General features: G+C 43.3%; 2 protein-coding genes across 5 annotated transcripts in view; one reads left to right on the forward strand and one right to left on the reverse strand.

Annotated features, from left to right (window-relative positions):
• The window catches only part of WDPCP (WD repeat containing planar cell polarity effector), a 368,266-nt gene that overhangs the window by 177,827 nt on the left and 171,374 nt on the right, over positions 1-19,065 (reverse strand). Inside the window, exon 1 of one of the 4 annotated variants that reach the window (XM_081940858.1) lies at positions 298-503. The exons of the other annotated variants lie outside the window; for them this stretch is intronic. The gene's annotated coding sequence lies outside the window, so the exon portion shown is untranslated. Of the gene's footprint in view, positions 1-297; positions 504-19,065 lie in introns of those variants that run through there. 4 annotated transcript variants of the gene reach the window in all.
• On the forward strand, positions 2,953-10,346 carry MDH1 (malate dehydrogenase 1). The gene is made up of 9 exons (XM_081940284.1): positions 2,953-3,111; positions 5,662-5,760; positions 6,408-6,504; positions 7,180-7,355; positions 7,638-7,760; positions 7,899-8,075; positions 8,534-8,647; positions 8,934-9,026; positions 9,601-10,346. The coding sequence occupies exons 1-9, from the start codon at positions 3,109-3,111 to the stop codon at positions 9,724-9,726; spliced, it is 1,008 nt and encodes a 335-aa protein (XP_081796410.1). The 5' UTR covers positions 2,953-3,108; the 3' UTR covers positions 9,727-10,346.

Genomic DNA, 19,065 nt, shown 5'->3' on the forward strand with positions numbered 1-19,065 from the left:
TCTGGACATGTTTCACTTATTTTTGTAGAATTAATTCGGAATATAGACGTGCAACAGAACGGCCGAAGAGAAAACCCGCTTCGGCAAGAGGCTTCAGGAGACGGATGGAGAAGTCTCAGAATAGTTACCAACCGAGCAACGCTTCTGCTCAGAAACACGGAATCATAAATCAATAAATACGGCTGAGAGTAAGCTCCGATTACATACCCAAGTGGAAAACTGATCGCCGGCTCTCTCTCCTCTTCTTACCTTTGGATTTTCCTCCATTATCAGTTCCCCCCCCCCCCCACAGCTTACCTTTCGAGAAGAGAAGAGGCAGCATGAAGAGGATACTTCGCCAAAGGCAGCTGGAAGCCACGGCCGCTAGAACGCGGCTCCTCTTCCTCGCCAGCGCGCGCTTTCCTCCCGTTACTTGGCAACCAGCGAAGCGCGAGCTCACCCTGAGTCCGGAAGGAGTCGGCGCGTGATTAGGCGCGCGTGCGCAGCAATCATGAATCCCTCGAACCCTCCGGTTGGAGAGATGGAAACTGTAGAGCTATATACCTAATATCAGAATAAATCTGGGTAAAACTTCTAGCATTTCTGTCCCTCTCGTCTTTAGTAATGTTTCATCATTACATCCTGTACTAAGCACATTGGACTACAACCATACTCCACAGTTCTTGGTCCACAACTATAGTTTCCTCATCCTTTCATTTAAGATTAATGTTTTTCAGATCTTCCTAAATGTTTGGTAACAGGTTTTCTTTTGCCTTCTTTTTGTATTTGTATTTATTTGTATTTATTAGTTTGTCAAATATGTACAAGATAGCAGGTATAAGTATAAACATGGATATGAACGAAAGAAATGAATACAACTAGATGGGGGACAGTAGGACAGGGACGTTAGGAATGCTGATGCACTTACGCATGCCCCTTTTATGGATCTCCTAGGAATGGGGTAAGGTCCATGGTAGACAGTTTAAGATTGACACTGTGAGGGTTAGAGGATATAACAATGGCCATTTCTCCGGCAAACTGGTGGTATCCAATCGATTGCAGTCTTTACTGGACATTGCTTACTCATGCGGGGCACATGTCCAGCAAAGTGCATACTCTGATCTAGGTTGCTGTGTTTATGGCCAGCATGATACATATTGAACACATTTGTTGGAAGACAGCAGTTGCTTTGCCTACTTGGCATTTCACATCTTCTGTTTCCCAATCTATATCCATGATAAACCAATAGTTAAATTGTTCCACAAATGCTAAGACCTGTAGTCCTAATATTATCAGAGTGCTTTCTTGAACATTGCCAACTTGCACCGGCTTGGTCTTGTCTTCACTATTTTAAGCCCACTTTACTTGTACTGTTTGGTGTTTATTTATTTAATCACATTTATAAGCCCACCCAACTCAGTCTCAGTGACTCCGGGTGGCTTACAAAGATAAAAACTCAATACAAAGCAATAGAGAGAGTGCAATAACTTCCCACCCTCCTGGCAACAACAATCAAAGGAGCCACTTGATGGGCTTCATATCATTCTGGGGTCACCACACCCATTGGCAGAAGCAGTCTTCAGGGCCTTGCAAAAGAGTGTCAAAGTGCTGTCAAACTTATCTATGCAGGGACAATGTTCCACAGGGAGGGAACCATCACAGAGAAGGCCTTTCTTCTTGGTTCTCCAAATGGACCTCCTTAGAAGAAGGGACCCATAGCATTCCCTGCCTTTCTGGTTTGGTGAGTCAAAATGATCTGATTGGGAAAAGATGGCCCTTCAAACAATCATTGCTGAGTGGAAGCAGAAAATTTACTTCCCCTCGGTTTCAAAGTGATAGAATTGCCATGATTCCTTTTTTTAAGATCTGTTTTTGCTCATCTGTGCTGAGATTAAAAATGATTTATTATTCTCAGTTCTGCAATAGAGTCCTTCTAACTGATCATCCACACTTCATCCTTTGATGCCATAATTGTATTATGAGAGAATCCGTGCTGTGGTTAGGAGCCAAGATAGTCAGTTTAGTGTAATGGTTTAGATGCTGGCCTAAGAACCAGGAGGATGTGAGTTCTAGTCCCACTTTAGGCCTGAAAATTGGCTGAGTGATATGGATTAGTCATTCTCTTTTACTCCATCCTTCTTCACAGGGCTATTGTGGGGAAAATAGGAGGAAGGAGTTATTATGTATGTTCATGACCTTGAATTATTTATAAAACAATAAAGATGGGATAAAAATCAAATAAATAAAATAAAAATAGTTTCATTTGTTCATGCACAAAAGCACCAAGATTAAAACAAACTTTCATTTACATAATTTTTTCCAGTTATTTCAATGTTATTTTTCATTGATCACTGTTTTTTTTTTTAGAAACTCACTTAGCTTGAATATTAATCCTCAAGGATTTATACGGTTACGTGAATTCTAGTAGTTAATGCTTAACACTGTTCTTTCTGAATTGGAATGGGTTTGTGTCCTCTGGCAATATGACTTTTGTTAAATTGTTTTTTTATTGTTTTTAAGCCTTATGTGCTACCCAGAATCAGTCAGGAAATTGTTATAAATTTGTAAATAAATAAGTAAATAACTACCGTATAATAGTATAGTAATTTAATTACTTTTATTATTACTTGTAAAAGAATTGGTCCAATAGCCTTTCCGTTTTCTAGTTTTTAAATAGTATATTATATACAATTACATTAAAGTAATTATTTTAAATTGTAACTTTTTTTTGCAAAATTCTAACAAGTAATTAACAGAATATCTTAATATCTTCTGCGTATGCGATAGTTTGAACCTTATTCCCGTATTGAAACGCGCGTGATTTCTACGTCGAACATTAGCTCAAATCTTATCCTTCTCTCTCTTTTATTACTGGATGTAAGGCTGACGGACGCTTCTGTTGGCTTCTGGGAAATGTAGTTCTTTTGAGCGGGTGAAGCGTCCCATTATGTTTGTTTTAGAGTGTTGGAACTACAGGTCCCAGGTGACAAGAGGCTGGAAAATTGGGGGCGGTAGCTTCGCCTCCTTTCATTACCTTCCGAACGAGAGGCACAGTCTCTTTGCTGGAGCTGAGACTGCCCTTAGAGGTGACCTCGAGGAAGGAGGCCTATCGCGTTTTCTGTTCCCATCATGGTTGGTACTATTTTCATTATCCCTTTCTCGGATAGCGGACAGATAATTTGTCGAGATATAAAGCGTAGAGTTATTTTAATTTACAAATCGCAATAAAAGACAAGGCATGACAGTCAATGGCGTGCAATTACTGGCGTGTAACTCTGTAACCGGAGGGAGCTGGGAATGCGGCGTCTTTCCCTAGGAAAAAGCAAGGTGGCCAAAGGAGTGCAATGAGTTCCTTTGCAACGGTAATTCAGTGGACGAACCCGTTTAAATGTGGGGAAGCTAGAATTGCTTCCATTTATATAGGACTCGGGTGAAAGTGAAATATCCGGATCAACGCTCGTATTACAAAATGGGCGGGAGGGGAAAGTTACTGCATTAATTAATCCTATTAGAAGAAAAGAACCGTGATTAATTTTCGGAGACGCGGAGGTGGCTTGAACTGGAAGCGCAAGCAGTGAAACATGGGAGTAAGGAAAACCTAATTAAATGGCACCTGTGCATTTTAGTTGCGGAGCAGAGGGAATGATAAGTGCGCTATTTTAACGCAAGGGAGTCTGAATTAGCCAGGATTCCATGTTGCAAAGACTAACTACATCACATTGAACGCATTTTCTGGGTTGAGTTTTTCGAACAATTGCAGGGTCTGTTCTTTTAAAGCTGGGCAGTAAGAAAGGATATGCTATTTATAACTCTTGCATTCTGGAGAAAAATCCTTTTAAAAGAAATGTATCCTCTTGCTGACAGCAGTTTATTTAGAAAATTTGTACTGAATGAAGCCTGGTCTCTTAATGTTTCTGGACAGTTCACAAGGTATTAACATCTTTCTGAAATAGCAAAAGTAATAGATATATAGAATACCAAATGGCTAACAAATTAGGAAGAGGAGGAGATACTTTAGTAATTCATCTATTAAGAGACGCATTGTTTCCAGTTGGAAATCACTATCACAGGTATTCAGATTTGGTACTTTAGACAACAGCTGCAGAAGATGCTTCCAAATTGCCCAATCACAGGAACCCCCACCCCCCTTTTGATGGTGTCCCGCTATGCAACTGCTGCAATATTTGACCTAGTGGCATTGCTGTAATGACTTGCCTTGTGACTTTCAAGGTGATCTTCAAGTAGGCACATGCTTCATTTCCAAATTCTCGTCTCAGAAAGGTTAGAAAGTAACAAGTTTCTAGAGCCAGGAAAGAGATGTATAAATTGCACTGTACAACTTTGAGGATATGCCATTTGCTCCTTGATTAGCGACATTTAAATTTCCCTGATTGAAGGAGAAGAGCAGTCCTCACACCTTTGCTTATAGGCTGTGGCTTAGAACCATTGGCTTGAATGTCCAGCTTTCTTACCCAAAATAGGTATTATTAAAACAATACAAGAAAATTATATAAATAATGTTTTCGTAGATTTTCATGGATGTAGGTATGCTGGTCTTGTTGTATTCGGGTCTTTTCCCATGTAAGATTGAGATTGTCTTGGCAACGTTTCGGTGAGGTCCCACTTGCCATCTTCAGGCTGGTGTTTTTGGCTTCGTGCTTGTGCGAGTAAGAAGATGGCAAGTGGGACCTCGCCAAAACATTGCCAAGACAATCTCAATCTTACATGGGAAAACACCCGAATACAACAAGACCAGCATACCTACACCTGTGAAAATCTACGAATATATATGTGTGTGTGTGGGGGGGGTGTATTTGTGAATATATATACACACACACACTAAGAAATATGCCTTTATTTTTGTCATCATGATTAAATGGTATGTAGAAATTATAGGGGGGGGGACATAAATCAATTGTTGCATAAAGCTTTACTGCTTTTGCTAATAGTTCATTCATAATATTCTTTGTAACTCGCACAGATCACTACTTTGTTCAGACAGAACAAAGCATACTTTTGTATGCTAAAATTAATAGTTCTGAACTGTTACTTACATTTATCCTGCACATATTGCATACATTGACGTTATACAGGACATGCTCTTTGTTCCTGGCTGCTTGAACTGCAAATTCACAATCTTACCAGCTTCCACCTATGAGCTGTCATAATAATGAAACAGCTTGTCAATAAGTCCCATCATTGTCAGCGCTGCATGATTACCTTATACTGTTGCAATGATGATTGGTTCATAAGGTCAGTCCTTGCGCAGATGTACCAAGAGCTATAATTTTATCCAACTAGCATTTGTAATGCTTCTTGCACCAGTGCATTTTGGAGATAAGATTTGAATATTGTACTATTGCTAATACAAAGTGTTGAGAAGGTAGGAAATGTCTTATCTTGTGTCATCCAGGGCAGATTATAATTTATTTACTAACCCTTCTCTATGAATAGCTGAAGATAGCTAAAGAATTCGTGGCAGACTGACTAGCTCTCTTTTAAATGTCACCTGCACTTAACGTGCTGGTTACAATAGCATTTTTTTTTCATAATCCTCTTTCAAAGTTTTATGTTCTTTAAAAATGTCAGGGCTACTAAAAGTTCTGTACATTGCAAATAGCAAGAGAAAATGTTTTTCCCAGAGCTATATATTGGATTCTACAAATATCCTTTCTTTTCCAGTCGGAACCAATCAAAGTCCTAGTGACCGGTGCTGCCGGACAGATTGCGTATTCTCTACTCTACAGCATTGCAAAGGGCGATGTTTTTGGCACTGAACAGGTAACGGCTTTAAAAAAAAGTACAGTATACCCCTACACAGCAGTAATGATGGGGCACATTGTGGACCTCTTAAGTCAAAGAGATTTGGCTGGTGGGATCTAGGAGGAGAGGCTTGTCTTTTGTGGCCAAGCCCCCTTTTAACATCTTGCCCCTGAAGATGTAGTCTCCCCCCACCCTTTCAGTCTTCTGGAAGGGCATTAACACTAGGCTCTACTGGTTGGCTTGGGGGCCTGAGGGGCAGGGGGTGCTGTGTGTTGGGGGTGGCTGGTGAACTAATAAGAATGGAAGTCACCATTGTGGGTTTTCCAGTTTTGTACCTAATCTTGTTAATATTTTAATATTTTTATTTAATTGTAAGCCATCCAGAGTCTCTTTATAGAGTGAGATGGACAGCATATAAATTTGTTAAATAAATTTAAAAAATGATCTTAAAAGTGGTTGGATTAGAATTTCTCAAGGACTTTCCCAGCAAGAACAAGATGTCTTGAAGCTACCCTCTGTGAAAGAAGGAATAACACTACTGCCCTGTATTTTGAATATCAAGATCAATTGAAAGGATGATAGGAATCCAGTCTATTTATATCTATCTATCCGATTTTGCAAAAGATTTGTTCTAAATGACAAACCCAACTATTTTTATTTTACAGCCTCTTATTCTTGTGCTATTGGATATCACTCCCATGATGACTGTTTTGGATGGCGTACTTATGGAATTGCAAGACTGTGCTCTTCCTCTTTTAAGAGGTGACAGAAAATCAGAATTAGTCTTACACAAATATTTAGGTTGGATGAGCTAGATTATCTGAACACAAGATACACTGCCAGTTTCACAACCTTGTTTATGGAAATAAGTACCTTGCTGTCATTTTGTGAATTGAAGAAATATCAGCTTGTAAAGGAAATGAATTACCAGGTTTAACAAACATTACTTAAAGTGTGCTGGGGCATTTCATTTGTAATATACATAGTCCTTGATTTAGGATTATTTGTTCAGTGACCGTGCAAAATTCCAACAAAAGGAATTATAAGCACTGCCAAAAAGTTGCAGCCGTTGCAGTACCCCCGGAGTCAGATAATCAAAATTTGATAGTACACCCACATTTACAACTGCAGGAGGTGCTGGAACTACCCCCACCTCTCCTCTCCCCCTCATCACAGCTGCCTACTTGGCCCACCAGTGTGCAAAGCTGCCAGGGAGGCCTTGGCCTACTCATAAATTCTGCTTTTTCAGATTGAAGCATTAATCTTTATTTTGATAAGCTGGCATCTGAAAACCATTACAGACGTTCTGATTTACAATGAAATTTCAACTAGAACTGTGTTTGGCTATCTGGAAATAGCTCATTGATTTCTCTTCACAATAGAGCCATGAACTCATCTTTTAGATGGGATTGTTGATCTCTTTCTCTCTGCTTGTAGAGGTAATTGCAACCGACAAGGAAGATGTTGCATTCAAAGACCTTGATGTAGCCATTCTGGTTGGTTCAATGCCAAGAAAAGAAGGCATGGAACGGAAAGATCTTCTCAAGGCAAATGTGAAAATTTTTAAGTCCCAAGGAGCAGCATTGGACAAATATGCAAAGAAGACAGTTAAGGTGAATATAAGTGACATAGTTTGCTGCCTGACTCCCTCAATCAGATGCAGCTGGTTTATTAAATCAGCATTGATACAGCATATCAATGTATTCATCCCCATGATGTGGAAGAAATTACAAATAATGTTAAACCAATAATGGGACATGGTGACATTAAAAAACAATATTGAATAATACAGCATTTTCTCCAGGGAGCAATATTATAGAGTTTGGTATATTTTACTCTTCTTAGTGTTCATTAGCCTTCCTGTAATTAAGTCTGACTTCTCTTTTCTCTATCAGGTTATTGTAGTAGGTAATCCAGCCAACACTAATTGCCTAATTGCTTCAAAATCAGCTCCAACCATACCAAAAGATAATTTCAGTTGCTTAACTCGTCTGGATCACAACAGAGCTAAATCTCAGGTAGGCATGAATTTTTAAATTCGACCTGGCAGTTAGTGTATAAATGAAGAGCTTTTTCTAAAAGCAGAGCATTTAACTAAAACATACTTGAAATTGTCAAAATGACATGGGTAGTTTCTTCTCCCTAACTTCAACTAGATTGCTCTGAAAGTTGGTGTGACTGCTAAGGATGTCAAGAATTGCATCATTTGGGGAAATCACTCTTCTACTCAATATCCAGATGTTAACCATGCCAAAGTGAAAATACAAGGGAAATATACTGGAGTTTATGAAGCTGTGAAAGATGATAACTGGCTGAAAGGTGTCTTCATTACAGTAAGTAATGGTTTTAGACTTGTGTACTTCTGTTTTCACTTTGAAAACATACAGCCTGGGTGGCCGTATCTTGGAGACTGATATGTCACTGCTTATTATTTCAAAGAGCAGCAATGAAAATCATGTGTCTCTGTGTCATAGGCAAAAACACAATCCATTTGTAGTTAGATAAAAATGTTGGTATGTTTTCTAATATCCTTAATTTTATCTTACTATGAAATCCCTCTTTTAAATGATAGGCAACTTATTTGCCTATATGGATGGTAGTTCAAATTATTTATCAAAGTTAATCCTACGTGTGTCTCCTCGTTAAAACTTTGTGTTGCCTGAATTGCCTCCAAGCTGTTATACCCTTAACTATCTGAAGTAAACTTCTGGGTCTAGGATTCTCTATAAATCATTGAGGACTAATGACAGTACATGCAAATATTCCTGTGTTATACTTTTTAATACTTCAGACTGTTCAGCAACGGGGGGCAGCTGTTATTAAGGCCCGGAAACTGTCAAGTGCAATGTCTGCAGCCAAAGCTATCTCTGATCATGTGAGAGACATCTGGTTCGGCACTCCAGAGGTAAGCATTGCCCATGAGCATTTAGGCTTAGACAAGAATTCTTCAAAATGTAACAATTAGCTCAAGTTTTAGCTCATTTCTTGATTTTTTTTTTTGTGGGGGTGAGATGTAATTTAATAATAAGTGTAAAGAGAATAAAGATACTAATCTGGCCTTTTGGTGTACTATTAAGAATGTAATGAAATGCTAAAGGACAAATTTTATACTTTTACACAAAGCATTATAGCATGAATTATTGCACTGGTAGAAACGTGGCACATTAATCATTTTTGATTTACTTTAAAAGGGTGAATTTGTTTCAATGGGCGTTATTTCTGATGGGAACTCCTACGGTGTCCCTGATGATTTGATCTATTCATTTCCTGTTACATTATCAAAGGTGTGTAAGAAGTATATATTTAATTTTATACCTGAATAAAAGTCCATATTTACTTTTTATATTGTTACAGTTTCTAGCATACTCCTTTCTCAGTAAGCAGAACTCATAGATTGATTTCTCCGATATTTTGGCAAAATATCAATGCCTATAAATTTGTATTGAGTAAAGAAGATTCCTAAATGTTGTTCCACAGTGGCAAGTTAATGTGAACGTTTGCATTTAAAGATACCATAGACTTGTAGTATTTGAATAGTTATTTCTAAAATTATTGATTTCATAGATGTTTGACAAGTATAAATAAAAATGTATCTTGAAATAACACATGCATTTGCTCTAAAAAAAACCTTCAATTCTGATTTGGTGAGGAGAGTGTAGTTAGGTAATCTAAAAATCTTTCTTTCCAAAAACAGTTTAGTGTATTAAATCTATGGTAATCCAGTGTCTATAAATAGGCTTATCATATGTAAAAATCCAGGCAATCAGTAAAATAATACCAAAATACTTTGCTGCCATATAGTGTTATAGAGTTTTGCAGAGAATGTTAAAGATTTTAATCTTACCAATATTTTTACAGGATAAAACATGGAAGTTTGTTGAAGGCCTTCCTATTAACGACTTCTCCCGTGAGAAGATGGATTTGACTGCTAAGGAGCTAGTGGATGAAAAAGAAACTGCGGTGGAGTTTCTATCTAGTGCATGACTAAACGATCATCAGAATGTGAGAGATGGCTTAAATACAGAGGAGTCTAAAAGTCGTCTCTAAATGCAACATCAGATCCTAGTTCTGAATCAGCTTTTCTTCATGGCAATTTCTTCATTACATGATTTTTTTGGGGGGGGTCCCTCTTGCTTAGTAATGATATAGTTGCATATATGCACATTTAACCAAATCCTCCCGATACCTTATTTGTTTCCTGTGTTGCATTGTGCATATGCCTATATTTTGCAGTTGTGATAGCAAATAGAATTTGTTTATTGTAACAGCAGTCTTTCACCATAGGGTAATAGCAAAACCATGTATAGTGCGAGGATGGGTTTTAGCTTTAGGTTAATAAAAGTACTCACTAATAGTCTTTATGGAAGGAAAGAAGAAAATGTATTTCTACTCCAAAAAACAAAATAGAAATTGTTTCCTGAATATCATGAATGTGCTGTGTATTGATCACCAAATCACTCACAACAAATTTTGCTAGAATTACATTAAATGTTGAGTATGCACTCCTCATGTATTGTGGCAGTATCCTGTTTAGTTTGCTGTTACATAAAACACAGTCTTCAGAAAATCATTATGTTATAAAATAAAATAGAATTTGGAATTGGTTTAACAGCATTGCTATACACTGAAGGAAAAAGCTTGGTAACATTTTGCAGCATAACCCCAAATGGTTTTATTAAGTTTTTTTGGACTGACGCTCTAATGGTGGGTTATCCTTGCACTGATGACACTTAGACTTTGTTCACAAAGAATGGGGAAGTGTGCCAAGTTTCTGGCTTTTCTCTTGTTCTGATTTGCTCTACGTCTTAATCCACACTTCTCCTCCCTCTCTTGCTTTGCCTCATTTGCTGCCTTAAACTTTGGCTTTTAACCATTAATTTTCGTGGGCTGCCTCCTTGGATATGCTTAAAAATAGCTTAAGTGAAGCAGGTAGTGAACCATTCTAGACAATGAACAGTTTGTTCTTCCTTCTCCATTGGCTGGACAGAATATTAAGACATGGATATAACCATCCACAATCTACCATCTTTCATACTGTCTCATATTTAGAGGTTTAGATGAACCATACAACACATTGTTCTTGCAATAGGGATTGTTGTGTAGAATTACACACACGACACACAGCATAATGTAAAAGCTGAGTTCAGATAATAGTTATGAACCTAACTAGCTGTAATTTATTAAAATATGGGTAAGCCAGCAGCTTATAATACACCAGTAGCATTTATTTTCTGATCATAAGTCTATTTTTTTTAGTTTGGGTTCAGATTTTTTTCTTCTGTTGGACTTTATTCAATAAGTTAGATAAGTGGTTATCTAATTCCTTCATTAGATTGATATTGAAATACTTCCTGTGTCACCCCCAATGAAAGAAGACACAGAGGCTTGAGTTTCCTCAAAGTTCCATTTTATTAGAGATGTCATATTGGCACATTTGGGAAAATCCGAATCTGAAAGCTTCCAGGGTTTCCCCACCCAAAAGAAAGTTCAAGTCCCTGCCCAGCACCCATATGTCCATCAAATGATCCAATCAGGCACCATCCAAAATTAGAGATGCTTCCCAGTCACCTCATCACAGCTGCAGGGCCAGTTGAACTTGACTTTCTGAGAAAGAATGTTGTTATGGCTATCACCCACACGCTTATAATCCCCTCTCCCATTTTACCACAGTGGAAAATGGCTGGCCTTAAGTCCAAAAGATAAAAGATGGCTTCCAGGTCTGACATCCTGTTTATTCATCAAGAGCATTTTAGTATAGCTTTTAGTGTGACATTTAAATATTAGAAAACACATTGTTTTTCATTGTAGTCTTTTCTACATACAATTCATTTCATCTTCCATTCTATTATATTTTTTATCTTCTACCCAATTTAATATTTTCATGGAGTGCCTTTTGCCATCCTTCAAAATAAACAACTGTTGCAAATCATTGAGGAAAAACAATTCTCTTCTGGCATCTTTACAATGTAACTGAAGCTTTAGTAATCAACTGATTAGGCAGGTTAACTTTGCATTTCTAAAACAGCTATACAGTAACTTCAAAGTTTAGTACTTGAAAAAGTTCTTTGGAGGGCAATGTGAGCTTGTTGGCATTAAACAATTTAATTTTTGATTAAGTGACACGTAAGCAACATGATTAATTAGTAATGATAATTCTTAATGCTTTACATAGAAAATTCTTAACTAAACCTGCAGATGGAGCTAAATGAAAGGGAAAAACCAGTAAGAACTAAAAAGTGGAAGATGACTAAATACAACTCCATATGTTAGCTTTATAAGTTTTAGAGTCAAGTATCAAAAGAAAAGCTAAGCAATAAAAATGCTCATAATTTATTTCAATTACAGATTTTTTTTAAAAAAATACATATTTAGGAGGCCTCATTTTCCAGAATTTCATAAAGACTTCTTTTAATTTTATTTCCTGCCTTTGTTTTAGAGGGGTGCAAGGGCTCAGTGGTTAAAGATGCTGAGATTTGGAAAGCAGACAACCTGGGTTCAAAACGGGGAGCACCATACAACGGAGTGAGCTCCTGTTATTTGCCACAGCTCCTGCCCACCTAGCAGTTCAAAAGCAGGCAAATGCAAGTAGATAAATAAATACCACTTCGATGGGAAGGTAACAGCGTTCCACAAGCCTTGGCGTATTGTCCTGCTGGCCCCATAACTACAGAAGTGTCTTCAAACAAAGATGACTCCCTCGGCTAAGAAACGGAGACAATTACGCCCCCTAGAGTTGGACACAATTGAACAGGGCAAACCTTTACCTTTTATTACAGTATTTTTATAAATAACTCAAGACTGAATAAACCTGATACTCCTTCATTATTGTCTTTTCTCCACAACAACAATCTTCTAAGTTAGGTTGAAAAAGAATGATTAGCTCAAGATAACTAGTTAGCTTCCTTGCCTAAGTTGAGAACAGAACTCTCAGTCTCCCACACAGGCAATACATAAGCATGCAAACTTATATCAGGATGGTGAACCTATGATCTTTCAACTGTTAAGAGTTACAACCCATCAGATGTTCCTCTAATCCCCTTTACTGTTGACCATACTGATGCAGATTTTGAGCAACATCTGATGGACATGTTCTTTCCATTAATTTCTTCTCTCGTGTTCTTGTTCAACATGCTTCTGGAAAGAGAGATAACTACAAGAAATTAGATGTACACGCATACATAACTATCCTTTCATTCGATGTGATGGATATTTTAGCTGCCAAGCCAGTAGAGCTTTCTTTATCGACTCAGTCCTCAACTGGACGGTTGCCATCCTGGAGCTCCAAGAACAAATTTAAAGAAAGTTGAAAAAAAGCAGGAAAAATCAGCGAAGCAGCCGCAATCGAGCTGGAAAGCTCCCAGAGCGGCAGAAATTTTTTGCCAAAAGCCCCCTTGGGGCAGCAAGCTGCCCAGGCGTCTGAGTGAGACAAGGATCACTCAGGGATCGAATTCTGCCAGGCAAGCAACAAACAGAGGGCACAAGCCCTCCAGGGGCAAGCCCTGCTGCAAAGGAATCAGAGGCGCTGGAGCGCGAGCCGCGGATCACCGGCAGGTGAGAAAGGTGCTGGATTCCCGCTCGGGAGGTGAGCCTCGCCGCTAGGGTCTCTGCCGGGCGCCGGAGCGCTCCACTGCTCCCCACGGGGTTGAGCAGCGAATTGTGGCTTCCCTAACGCCACGGAGCGCCCGCACCATCATCCACGTGGCTCACCTCATTGGAGGAAGTCCACGGGCAGAGCCTAGTCCCCCCAGCGCCAGAGAGAGGCAGAGGGGAGCGAGGAGACCGACGGGGGAGATGCGCGGCAGCTCCTAGGAGCACAAGCCACCAGAGGAAAACTTTTTTTAAAAAGCGTGCCTTTTCCTCTGCTGGCACGATCACCATCTTGAAGCTGGCAGAGACCATGTGTTCCAAGATGGCGGCACCCAGCAACCAGGAGGAGACCGGCAGGAGTCCAGCACCTGCAGCAATAAACAGCAGCCCCACCAGAAGCGCAGAGGACCAGCCAGGATTAGTGACCACCCCAAGGGCTGCCCACAGGGGGTGGGGAGGAAAGGCTAAGGAAAAGAGAAGGCACCTTCACCCCAGTGCAGAGCTGGAAGAGGGTGGTCACAAGCCTGCCAAAGCCTCCAAGTATGAAACACGAAGGCACAAGAGGCTGGAGCAGCTCTACAAGAAAGCAAGTGGGCACAAATCCACCCCAGGCCTGGGACAGAAGGGGAAGGCCCCTGGAGCCCCCTCCTGAAGCAGAGCCACAGGGGAGGGACCCCCATTGCAAGCAAGTATCCCAATTGACACATCAGGTCTTTGGGGTCTCGCTCAGGGGTGGCATTCCCCCCCACATACAGACTCCCTGGGCCCAGCCCTGCCCACGGGAATTCCACCGCTGGGTTCCCCTCCTGCACAGGTGGGCATGGTGCCCAGCCAACAACTCTCATCAGGGGTCCCCAACTTCCAGGACCTAATGATGTGGGCTTTCCAGCAATGCATGACAACGGCCTTTCAGCAGCCACAAGCCCAGCCCCAGGTGGTGCTATCCCCCAGGGCACCAGAAGGCCTGGTAGACCAGGAGGATGACATCTCCAGTTCCTCAGTCTCATCGCTGGAGGACAGCGATCTGGATTGCGAGGAAGGGGAAGTCAGGGAAGATAAACTTTCCGAGGATGAAGGTATGCCCCCTCCTAAGCCGGCCTTCACCGGGTTGTTCCAGCCTTCATTGTACAAGTCGCTTCTGTTCAAGGCCAAGGCAGCAGCCAAGCTTGGAAACAGAACGGCAGAAGCACCACCTCAACTTCAGGGGTTCTCGCAGAAACCATCTTTGATGAGAAGGCCATTGAGACCGACACAGTGCCAACCCCCAAGACCTTCCTGGAGTCAATCAAGCGCCAGTGGGCAGCCCCCACAGCGGCTCCTACGCCCACATCCACAGATAAGATCTTTTTCAATGTGGATAAGGACATGGCTGGGGCTCTAGCTCAGCCCTCCATCGATGATCCGGTACGGGCACTGCACACCCCAACTAACCTCCCAGGGGAACCTGAAGAGGCTCTGAAGTTGGAGGAGAGGAAGGTGGATCTCACCCTCCAAAAGGGACACCAAGCAGCGGCCTGGGCTGTGAAGGCGGCCACCACCGCCTCCTTCTTCAACTGGACTTCCTTACTCTGGCTGCAGGAGCTGCAGCAACGGATCCCCGTCACCGAGGTCAGAGCGCACCAGGACATCAATAAACTGGTGGCAGCTATCCAATTTTCGGCGGACGCCACCTTGTCTGCAGCCAAGTTCGCCTCCAGAGCGATTGCTTCCACTGTCACATCCCGTAGACTGCTGTGGCTGAGGCAGTGGCAGGCAGAGGTACGACACAAGTGGAGCCTGGCATGAGCTCCCTTCACAGGAGATACCCTCTTCAGGACAGCCCTGGACCCATACCTCATAGAGAACAAGGATAAGTGGAAGGTGCTTCCCACGGCTGCAAAGAAGGGTCAGTTCAGAGCGATGCCTTACCCCAGATGGTCCTACTCCCGGGGACAGGACTTTGGGACTTCCTTCCGTGGTCAGGACTCCTTCAGGGGATCTGAGGCGGGTACTCAGGGGCCAGGCTGTACCAGGGGGGTTTCGCTGCCAGGCAAAGGTACCCAGATAGGCCGCAGAAAGGCAAACAGCAGAAGCAGCCCTTTCGAGGGAGCGGAGGAGGCAGCGGGGGGCGCTCCTTCTGCAAACACTAAGGCCAGACCACATTCATCTCCCATTGGGGGGCGCTTAGCGTATTTCGCAGATCGCTGGGACTGCTCCTCCTCTGATAGGTGGGTACAACACACCATCAGACGTGGGCTGGCACTGGAGTTCCTTTCCAGCCCCCCAGGGTTCTTCCGGATCTACCCGGTTTCCAATAACCCGGCCAGGAGCTTATTGATGCAGGAGGCCATACAGCACCTGCTGGATATCCGAGCCATCCAGCCAGTGCCCCTAGAACAGCAAGGTCAGGGGTATTACTCAATCCTTTTCATAATCCCCAAGGCTTCAGGGGGCTGGAGGGCTATTCTGGACCTGAAACAGTTAAACCGCTTCATCCGCTATAGGAGGTTCAAAATGCATTCGCTCCACTCCATCCTGGAGGGGATTAGGCAGGGAGACCTCCTCACTTCCATAGACCTCACAGAGGCCTAACTACACATTCCAATGATCCTGCGGGATCACCGGTTCTGTTACCTAGGGCAGCATTTCCAATACCGGGCCTTGCCCTTCGGGTTGTCATCAGCCTCCCGAGTGTTCACCAAAGTAATGGCTGCCTTGGCAGCACATCTGAGGCAGGTCCTGGTCAGAATCCAATGTTACCTGGATGACCTACTAAAACAGTCATCCTCCTTTGAGGGAGCTCTAAGGGATCTAGATACAACCATGGCAGCACTAAAGGACCATGGTTCTCCGTAAACCTGGCCAAGAGCCATCTTCACCCCTCCACTAGGCTAATCTACCTAGGGGCTCTGATAGATTCAAAGGAAGGCAAGGTTTTTCTGTCAACAGAGAGACAGATCTCCCTGAGACGGTTAGCTATACAGGTGGTCACGGGACATAGGGTGTCCTTAGCCACCTTGTCCAAACTGCTAGGCACCATGGTCTCCGCCATCGGCATTGTTCCGTGGGCTCGCCTCCACACCAGAGACCTACAATGGTTCCTTTTGCCTTTCCAGCGAAGGCGCAGGAGCTGTTCCCAGACCAAGGTCCTCCTCCCGGCAGAAGTCTCCCGCTCACTGATCTGGTGGACATCCCCCGCGATTACAAAGGGTGAAGTCTTCAGAACGCCAGACTGGGTGACGGTGACCACAGATGCCAGTCTGTTCAGGTGGGGTGCCCACCTGCAAGATCAGATAGTGCAGGGACAGTAGAGCCAGGCAGAACTGATGCACAGCATCAATTGGCTGGAGCTCAGGGCGGTTCGCCTTGCCCTGATACAGTTCCACCACTCGGTCAAGGGCAGGTACATTCTAGTCCTCACAGACAACATCGCCACTAAGGCCCATTTAAACAGACAGGGGGGGGCAAATCAGGGGCCCTTATGCGAGACGCCAAGAGGCTGGGACGATGGGCCGAGAGGAACGTGCTATCCCTAACGGCAGAGCATGTAGCGGGGGTTGACAACACCAGAGCCGACTGGCTCAGCAGGGCAGAAGTAGACCACGCAGAGTGGAGACTTCATCTAGCCATCTTCAGGGAGGTGATGGACCGTTTCAGTCACCTGGAGGTCGACTTATTCGCCACACCTCTCAACACCCAACTACCGAGGTTCTCTTCCAGGTACTGAACACACGGGGCAGAGGGGGCGGACACCCTCTGTTGCCCGTGGCTCAGGGGGCTTCTATATGCATATCCACCCTTACCCCTGATTCCCAGAGTAATTCAGAAAATCCTTTGGGAGGGGGTGGAGGGGGTGCTGATTGCCCCTTACTGGCCCAGGAGACCATGGTTTGCAGACCTCCAATCGCTCTCGGTGGGCAGAGCGTGGAGAATTCCCCAGAAAAGAATATCCCTCAACCAGGGATCCCTGGAGCACCCGGAACCTCAATGGCTCCAGTTGACCGCGTGGCGGTTGAGTGGAGCATCATGAAAGAGGAAAGCTTCTCCCCCAAGGTGATAGAGACTATCCAGGCTGCCCAAAGACCCTCCACAGAGCGCATTTACAGCACGACATGGCGGGCCTTTGCCACATGGTGTAACTCCCGTGGGCAGGACCCCCTGAGAGCCACTCTTCCTCTAGTGCTGGAGTTTCTCCAGGCAGGCCTGGACAGGGGGCTGGCCCCCAACACTATTAGGAGACAAGTCTCGGCCATCTCCTCAGTGCTGCTGTGTGGCAGAGCCCAGACACTCACTCAACAACCATTGGTCAGGCAATTCCTGAAGGGGGCGTCCAACCTCAAACCACCCACAGTACATAAGTACCCCTCCTGGGACTTACACAAAGTGTTGGATGCTCTGACGGGGGAGTGAACAGTGTCACTAAAATTGTTAACCCTTAAGGTGGCGTTCCTGGTGGCCATCACGTCCGCCAGACGGATATCAGAACTGCAGGCCCTGTCGGTCAGGGAGGACCTCTGCATTTTTCATCAGGATAGAGTGGTGTTGTGGCTGGATCCCTCCTTCATACCTAAGGTATTTCGTGCTTTCACAGGGCACAGGAGCTGGTTTTGCCCAATTTCTGCCCAGACCCTTCTCATCCCCTAGAGAGGAAGTGGCACACATTAGACGTAAGAAGGGCTCTGAGGATCTACCTCAGAAGAACCAGACAGAATAGAAGGTCTGAGGCCCTGTTTGTCTCATTCCAACCGGGGTCTCTTGTCAAGAAGGTGACCTCCACCACCATAGGCAGGTGGTTGAGAACCTGCATAGCTACGGCCTACCAGTCTCAGGGCATGCAGCCACCGAGTCCCATCACAGCACACTCCACACAAAGTGCGGCCACCACTGCGGCCTGGGCTACCCAGGCGTCATGGACAGAGATATGTAGGGCAGCCACATGGTCTTCCCCCTCACCTTTCGTGAGGAACTACAAGTTAGACACCTTTGCCTCGGCGGAGACTTCGTTTGGGTGCAGGGTGTTACAGACGGTTCATAGGGCAGAGGACACACCCCACCAGGCTTAGTTGGCCAGTGCCCTCAGTATGTGACCCTCCCTAGGGATGCGCGAGCTTTGGTACGTCCCATCCTGGATACTCCTCCCCCCTCACTATGGAGAAAGGGCATTGGTACTTACCTGATACGCCTCTTCTGATAGTGGGGGGAGTATCCAGACCCCCCCCCGACTTGGTTATGTAACATGTGTTTGTTGAATGTTGCACTGGTATGTAAAGTTATTCTTCAATAAAAGGTTTGAAACCATACTAAAGTCTGGAGTGGATGGCATAACGAGTCGGATAGAGTTCTTCGCCGATAACTGGGCGGTGTCCCAAGAGCTTATCTGACTCAGCCCAATCAGCTGGAGGATAAGGTCAACCCATCCTGGATACTCCTCCCCCCATTATGAGAAGAGGCGTATCAGGTAAGTACCAGCGCCCTATTTCTGAAATATTGAATATAGGATTTTACATTTATGTAGATTCCAGTCCCATTAATTTACAATTTCTGTTTTTAAGCATGTACTGTTTTAAGATGGCATGACCGGTGAAGAGCAAAAGTATATTTTATTTTTTAGGAAAATTGACATTCAACCATTATTGTAGGATTGTGTAATATCTTGAAAGTGCTTTTGGAATTACAAGATATATTGGAGACAATTCAATTTACCAAAATTGGGAAACGCCCCACAGATTTCAATTGAGCAGTATAATTTTATTGTAG

Source organism: Natrix helvetica (assembly GCF_964273705.1).
Source record: "Natrix helvetica genome assembly, chromosome: 2".
Lineage (NCBI taxonomy): Eukaryota > Metazoa > Chordata > Lepidosauria > Squamata > Natricidae > Natrix > Natrix helvetica.